This window comes from Leopardus geoffroyi, chromosome E2, assembly GCF_018350155.1.
Source record: "Leopardus geoffroyi isolate Oge1 chromosome E2, O.geoffroyi_Oge1_pat1.0, whole genome shotgun sequence".
Taxonomy (NCBI): domain Eukaryota; kingdom Metazoa; phylum Chordata; class Mammalia; order Carnivora; family Felidae; genus Leopardus; species Leopardus geoffroyi.
The window spans coordinates 7,258,342-7,265,415 of NC_059335.1; the positions used below are offsets into that span (position 1 = coordinate 7,258,342).

The following is a 7,074-nucleotide window of genomic DNA, read 5'->3' on the forward strand; positions in this document are numbered from 1 at the left end:
CGCCACCCTCAAAGGGTAGAAATCAATGCTCTACAGTGTCTTTAAAAGCCAGTAATAATCCCACGAAAACAGATAATCCGAATACATCTACTTCGCCTTTTAAGTGTCCGGCACGGTGACGGTGACAACGCACTGCGACAGAAATTCTTTCTCTCTCTTTCTCTCACCGTCATAGAAACCCTCTCTCTCTCTCTCTCTCTCTCTCTCTCTCTCTCAGCTCTGCCGCGTCCTAAGACCGGGCGCAGGCGCATAAAGGAAATCGGGCAGTACACTTTAGCAATCGGTAGAAGGGGCCGCAAGGGTTGCTGGGAGTTGTAGGACTGGGAGGCCTAGTAGCCGCAGGAATTTTGGAGTTGCCGCATGGGGTTCTAGGAGCAGTAGGCAAGACAGCCCCAAAGCCTTGTGGGAGTTGTAGTCTCCGGAGCCACTTCCGTGCCAGACTTCCGCGTGTGGGGCTGTTGGGACGTCCTAGTACCGCGTTCTGTCCAGGTGAGTGGTTGCTCCTGGAGCGTGTGGGCCCATGGGCCCCCGCTCGTTATTGCGGTGCCATGTGAGGTCGAGAGCCTCGGGGAGTGGTGACACTAGCCCCTGTGATTCCCTAACGCCTGTGTCCCAGAGGCCTTCTGGCCAGGATCCCCACTCTGGGCATTGTGGTCCATCCTGTCTCTTGCCCGTCCACCCCTTCCGCCAGGTGGGGATTCCACGATCTCCCTCCCCAACCCCCATGCCATTAGGCACATCAAAGAGGCCCCTAGTGTGTCCTCGAGCTTCTGTTCTGAAAGAGGGTTCACACACTATCATCCTGCCAAGGCTGTAATCCGGAGGCATCCCCGGGGTCCGCGTCTCTTCTGGGGGCATCTGTTATTACCTCATTCTACAGTTCTTTACCGAGCGCCGACACTGTTCCAAGCCCAATGTGAGGCTGGTGGACCAGGCAGACCCAGTCCCTGACATTAGTACCCCGAAGGAGACAGGTCGGCCACCATGACAGGTAGAGCCTTGGTCAGGCTGGGATGGAGGCATCTTGGCGGCTCTGTGAGCCTAGAGGGGGTGCCTGACCCAGGCTGGATTCATAGTCTTCAAGGGGAAGACACTTAACAGGCATTTCAAACCTGATGTGTCCAAATGGAATTCCTGGGGACCCTCCTGACAAAATGGCCCCATCTTCCTCCCCGGTGCTCTGGCCAAAACCTCCAAGTCACTTTGCATTCACCTTTTCTCATCAGCCCCGCCTCCACCACAATCCAAGTCTTGTGCAAGTCCTATGGACTCTGCCTTCGGAACAGATCTAGAATCCCACCCTTCCCACCTCCACTGCCACCACCCCCACCCAGGCCACTTGCATCTGTCACTGGCTATTGCCATAGCCTCCTCACTGGCCTCCCTGCCTTTGCTCTTGCCCCCTAAAGGATGTTCCTCACACAGCAGTCAATGGAATGGGATCGTTTTAAAATATAAATCAGGGGCACCTGGCTGGTCCAGTCAGTTAAACATCTGACTCTTGATTTTGATTTCCGCTCGGGTCCTGATCTCAGGGTTGATTAGTGATGTCGAGCGAGCCCTGTGTTGGGCTCCATGCTGGGCATGGTGCCTGCTTGGGATTCTCTCTCCCTCTCCATTTGTCCCTCCCCTTCTCTCTCTCTCTCTCTCTCTCTCTCTCTCTCTCTCTCTCTCTCTCCCAAACAAAACCCATGTCAGTTCATATCCCTTTCCTGCTCAGAATCCTCCTGTGGCTCATATCTCCCTATGAATAAAATTCAAACTCCATATCATGGCCTATGAGCCTCTGACAATCTGCACAGACTCAACACCTGCCAGGGTCTTCCTCCTTCAGGAGGCAGACCTCAAAACTGGGTGACTGTAGATTTAGGGCAAGAGGAGGGATGAGTCCAAGGCGACTTTATGTCCTGTCCTGCGAAGGGGCTAGGTGGAAGGTGGTGATGCTCTCAGGAGACAGGAAACAGCTGGGCTGGAGCAGGTTTCTGCCTCGTGGAATGGAGCCTGGCCAGTGTGGGCACTTGGGATCTGGGAGAAGGCCTAGCCAGAATCCTCAGTGGGGCATTTGGAGGACCAGCTGGATGGACATCACAATTCAGAGTCACCTACAAGGAGAATGGGCTGGGTGGGACCTGAGGACCATGATGAGGACTCTCCAAAAGAGACTGAGATTCAGCAGAAGAGAAACCAGGGCAGCAGAGAGAGGATCAAGTCAAAAGTCAAAGGAGAAAAAAGTTTCAAAGGGCTGTTGCTCAGCGCTGACAGATGCGCCTGATGGCCACCATTGATGGCTCCTAAGCGTTACTTGCTGGCCCCGTGACAGGGAGGAGTTCTCTGAGCAGAGGCAAGAGCTGGTGCAAACACCTTCCAGTAGGTGAGGTGCATCATGGAGTGTTTGAGAGTAGAGACCAGCATGACTAAGGACAGTGGGACATGAGGTCAGAGAAAAAGGGAGCCAGATCACAGAGAGCCTCGGAGCCACTGGCTTTTCCTAAAGTGAGAAGGGTTGCATGGGACGATGTATAGAACATACCGGGCAGGGTCCGCTGGCTGTCCTGTGGAGAGGAGAGGAGGGTGGGCAGGGTGGAGGCAGGGACTCTGGTGAGGAGCCTCCTGCAGTATTGCTCACATGGGGGTGGCAGCCGTGGAGACGGGGAGACGCATCGCCTTCTGGGTTAAAGCTGCCGTCAAACAGGACTTGCTGTATGCCATTTGGGCATTTGGGGTTTGAGGTCTGAGGATGTGGAGAAATGGTCAGGACTCGACATTGCAATTTGGAGTCACCGGCAGGGAGAGGAAGAAGAGTGGCGAGAGCAGGTCAGCGTCCCGGAGCCCAAGGCATCTTGCCTGGGCAGCTGAAAGGATGGAAGTGCTCTTTACTGCAGGAGAAGCAGGCGTGGGAAGAAGACTCGGGAATCTGGGTTTTGAGATGCCTGTTAGACATCTTGAGTGGCACTGGTCCCTTGCCTCAGAAAGTCACAGACGGTAAACAATAGGTCACATGAGGTCATTCCACATATGGTGGCAAATCCTAGAAGCAGATAAGCTGCTGGGAGGCTCCTGCACTAGGCCAGACTGGAGGCGATGGTAGCTTGGGGAGGGGATACTGGGTTTACCAGGCGTGTGGGACCAAGGAGGGTGTAGCTAGAGGATTGGTTTTGGCTGGGGATGGAGGAGGTTGGAGGAGAGGGACGGAAAGGGGTCAGGGATGGGCTTATCCATGTTTTGATACATCCGTAGAAGCTTGTGGGAGATTCTGACACCAGGGCAGAGTTGAGCCCAGCCCTGGAGGCCCAAACACCCCACCTGGAAAACAAAAGCAACCCCAGATAGTCTCCTTGGAGATGTGATCCAGCAGCCTTCCCGGAGGCATCGACCCCGCAATCCGGAATCCGCACGTAACCTGCCTCCCCTCTCTCCCTGTCCAGGGGCAGCCGACTCCTCCCCGCCCGCCCGCCCGGAACCCGCGATGCCCGCGCCGCAGTGCGCCTCCTGCCACGCGGCGCGCGCCGCCCTCCGCCGCCCGCGCTCCGGCCAAGCGCTGTGCGGCGCCTGCTTCTGCGCCGCCTTCGAGGCCGAGGTGCTGCACACGGTGCTGGCGGGCCGCCTGCTGCCGCCCGGCGCCGTGGTGGCCGTGGGCGCCTCCGGCGGCAAGGACTCCACGGTGCTGGCGCACGTGCTGCGCGAGCTGGCGCCGCGCCTGGGCGTCTCGCTGCGCCTGGTGGCCGTGGACGAGGGCATCGGCGGCTACCGGGACGCGGCGCTGGCGGCCGTGCGGCGCCAGGCGGCGCGCTGGGACCTCCCGCTCACCGTCGTGGCCTACGCCGACCTCTTCGGGGGCTGGACGATGGACGCCGTGGCCCGCAGCACGGCCGGCTCCGGCCGCAGCCGCGCCTGCTGCACCTTCTGCGGGGTCCTGCGGCGCCGCGCGCTGGAGGAAGGGGCGCGCCTCGTGGGAGCCACGCACATCGTGACGGGTGAGCGCGGGCGCCGCAGCCGAGGGGCGCGGGGCGGGCGCTGCAAGGGGGCTGGACGCGTGCCCAGCAAGGGGTGAAGGAGACGCCGGGGGTGCCCGAAGTGGGGGATCTCCACGAGAAGGGGGTGCGCACGCCCGCTGAGGGTGCGTGGGCAGAGTGTGTGCGCGCCGGGGCTGGGCGCGGCAAGCCTTGAGTCACTGCCTTCGCTTCGGCCGTGGAGGGGTGCAGGGGTGCTCTCCGGGGGCTGGGGCTGTGTTCCCTGCAGTTTTCAAAATGACATTCTCTGTGACCTTTCACAAAAGGAGGCGAGTGAAGTGACACCACCCATCAGAAGCCATCTGTAGTCTGAAACGCAACTCTTTAGACCCCCCTTCTCTGTCGGCCTCTTCTCTCTGAGAACTTGAGAACTTCCTCTCTCCCAACCATTGCTTCAACACGTGATTGTTGACCATCTCCTCTGTGCCAGACGCTTTGTAGCCTCGAGCAATACCTAACCTCGCTTACCTCATCTGTAAAACGGGGTTATTAATAATATCGAGGTCCCAGGGTCGTTGGGAATAAAGTGAGTTCTGTGTGAGGCACTTAGAGCAGAGACTGGCAGACAGCAGACCTTACAGAGATGTTTGCGTCCTGATGCTGCCCAAGACAGCCTCTGCCCCTGCCCTCCCGACATGTCCATAATTATAACCCGGTAAGTGCTGCTAAGGAAAAATCACACAGACTTTGCCAGTTTATAACAGGAGGACCCAGTGAAGGGGGAAGCCTGGAGTTAGGGAGTGGTTCCTGAGCGAGCCTGACCTGAAGGCCGCCTGAGTAACCAGTGAAGGGGAGACCCAGTTGTTGGGGTCTGAGCAGAGGAGGTGGCTGGTGCAAAGGCCCTGAGGAGGGAAAGTGTGGCCAACTGGAGAAGCCCCAAGAAGACCAGTGTCTGTCGGACCAGACAGACTCAAGTATAAGACGACAAGATGCAGAATAGGTAGACGTTTAGGTGACGTTTATGGTGACCGTTGAGTAAATACTGAAGCTCTCGCTGGCCTTCCTGCACGCGGTGATCCGCATTCCCCGGCACTGGGACAGCAGCCTCCTTGACAACCTCCACTGACCGTTAGAGGCCGCTTTGACTTCTCCGGTGCCGGTGCCGTGTGACGTACACCTTCAACTGAGACTGAAAAGATATTTGTAGCGTAAAGCACTTCTACTACCCTCCTGAAAAAGTAGCTGGCACAGGGCCTGGTTGGCGATAAGTGGGTGGCAAATGAGGGCACCCCGGGTTGCCTCCTGGAGGCCTGTGTGTCCCCTCTCGTTTCTCACTGTGCCCACCGCCCACCTCCACCGGGCTGTCGCGCGGTGCCCAGGGGTCTCCATGGCCCTGTCCGGCCCTCCCTGCTGTTCTCCCGGCCCCCCGCCCCCCATCTCTCTCCTGGTCCTGGCGTCCTGCAGTGTCTGGGGGTGGGGTGGGGGTCTCCAGCCCGGGTCGCCCACTCTGTGCCGCTCTCCAGGGCCCCTCCCCGTCCGTCTGGGTCCCTGCTGCCCCACGGCGGCGCCCCCATCTCACCGGCTCCCCGTCTCTCTCCCCCAGGCCACAACGCCGACGACATGGCGGAGACCGTGCTCATGAACTTCCTGCGGGGCGACGCGGGGCGGCTGGCCCGGGGCGGGGGCCTGGGCTCGCGGGGCGAGGGGGGCGCGCTGCCGCGCTGCCGCCCCCTGCAGCTGGCCTCGCAGAAGGAGGTGGTGCTGTACGCGCACTTCCGCCGCCTCGACTACTTCTCGGAGGAGTGCGTCTACGCGCCCGAGGCCTTCCGCGGCCACGCGCGCCACCTGCTCAAGCTCCTGGAGGCGGCGCGGCCGTCGGCGGCGCTGGACCTGGTGCACTCGGCCGAGCGCCTGGCCTTGGCCCCGGCCGCGCGGCCCCCGCCCCCCGGCGCCTGCTCCCGCTGCGGGGCGCTGGCCAGCCGCGCGCTCTGCCAGGCCTGCGCCCTCCTGGACGGGCTGCAGCGCGGCCGGCCCCGCCTGGCCATCGGCAAGGGCCGCGGGGGGCGCGACGAGGAGGGGTCGTCGGGGCCGCCACCCCCGCCTCCCAGCGACCCCGGCTCTGCGCCGGGCCCCGCCGCCGGGGGGTGCGGGGCTGCCTGTAAAGAGCGCTGCGAATAAACCCAAGGGACCTCCGCCCGGGCTTCGGTGCGAGGCTGGGAGGGGGACGGACGGGACCGGTCGCCGCCGACCCCGCAGAAGCTGGGGGCCGGGACTCCTGGGTCTGAGGGAGGAGGGGCTGGGGGCCGGGACTTCCGGGTCTGAGGGAGGAGGGGCTGGGGGCCTGAACTGGGTCTGAGGGAGGAGGGGTTGGGGGCCGGGACCCCTGGGTCTGAAGGAGGAGGGGCTGGGGAATCAGGACTCCAGGGTCTGAGGGAGGAGGGGCTGGGAGCCAGGACTCCTGGGTCTGAGGGAGGAGGGCCTGTGGGGTCAGACTCCTGGGTCTGAGGGAGGAAGGACGGGGCCAGGACTCCAGGGTCTGAGGGAGGAGGGGCTGGGGGCCAGGACTCCAGGGTCTGAAGGAGGAGGGGCTGGGGGCCTGAACTGGGTCTGAGGGAGGAGGGGTTGGGGGCCAGGACCCCTGGGTCTGAAGGAGGAGGGGCTGGGGAATCAGGACTCCTGGGTCTGAGGGAGGAGGGCCTGTGGGGCCAGGACTCCAGGGTCTGAGGGAGGAGGGGCTGGGGCAGGACTCCTGGGTCTGAGGGAGGAGGGGCTGGGAGCCTGGAGAAGGGGCTGGAGAGGCCAGTACTCCTGTGTCTCAGAGCCGGTAGGAATTAGGGGGCTGCTTGCCTCATACTCTGCCAGGTTCTGGGCATGCTCAGGAGAGTCCTAACGCTTCTGTAGGACCTACTATGTGTCATGTCTGACTGTTGCACGATAAGTAAAACCCCTTCACTTGAGGGACTCTCATTTCCAGTAGCCATGTTTACCTTTGAGCGCGGCCCACGGTGCAGACGCTGCACCATCCGGTTTCATCCACAGCGCGATCTCCTTGGCTGTGCGGTCACCTAGGGGGAGTTTGTCCCTCTGAACCAGGGTGGGGGGAGGATGGCCAGAGTTCGCCTCG

At 61.4% G+C, this 7,074-nt stretch overlaps 1 protein-coding gene and 1 long non-coding RNA gene across 2 annotated transcripts; one reads left to right on the top strand and one right to left on the bottom strand.

The window, feature by feature from the left end:
- Window positions 1-322: 322 nt before the first annotated feature.
- On the top strand, window positions 323-6,144 carry LOC123578665 (cytoplasmic tRNA 2-thiolation protein 1). Its single transcript, XM_045441672.1, has 3 exons — window positions 323-489; window positions 3,426-3,974; window positions 5,554-6,144. The coding sequence occupies exons 2-3, from the start codon at window positions 3,467-3,469 to the stop codon at window positions 6,126-6,128; spliced, it is 1,083 nt and encodes a 360-aa protein (XP_045297628.1). The 5' UTR covers window positions 323-489; window positions 3,426-3,466; the 3' UTR covers window positions 6,129-6,144.
- LOC123578666 lies at window positions 4,948-5,645 on the bottom strand. The gene is made up of 2 exons (XR_006702449.1): window positions 5,530-5,645; window positions 4,948-5,139 (listed from the first exon to the last, which is right to left on the bottom strand). It is a non-coding gene; the product is annotated as an uncharacterized LOC123578666 (long non-coding RNA).
- Window positions 6,145-7,074: the final 930 nt, after the last annotated feature.

Excerpts from the sequence above, each read along its gene's own strand:
- LOC123578665 (XM_045441672.1), top strand. The coding sequence starts at position 3,467 with ATGCCCGCGCCGCAGTGCGCCTCCTGCCACGCGGCGCGCGCCGCCCTC. Across the intron at positions 3,975-5,553 it reads AGCCACGCACATCGTGACGG|GCCACAACGCCGACGACATG; the intron begins GTGAGCGCGGGC and ends TCTCTCCCCCAG.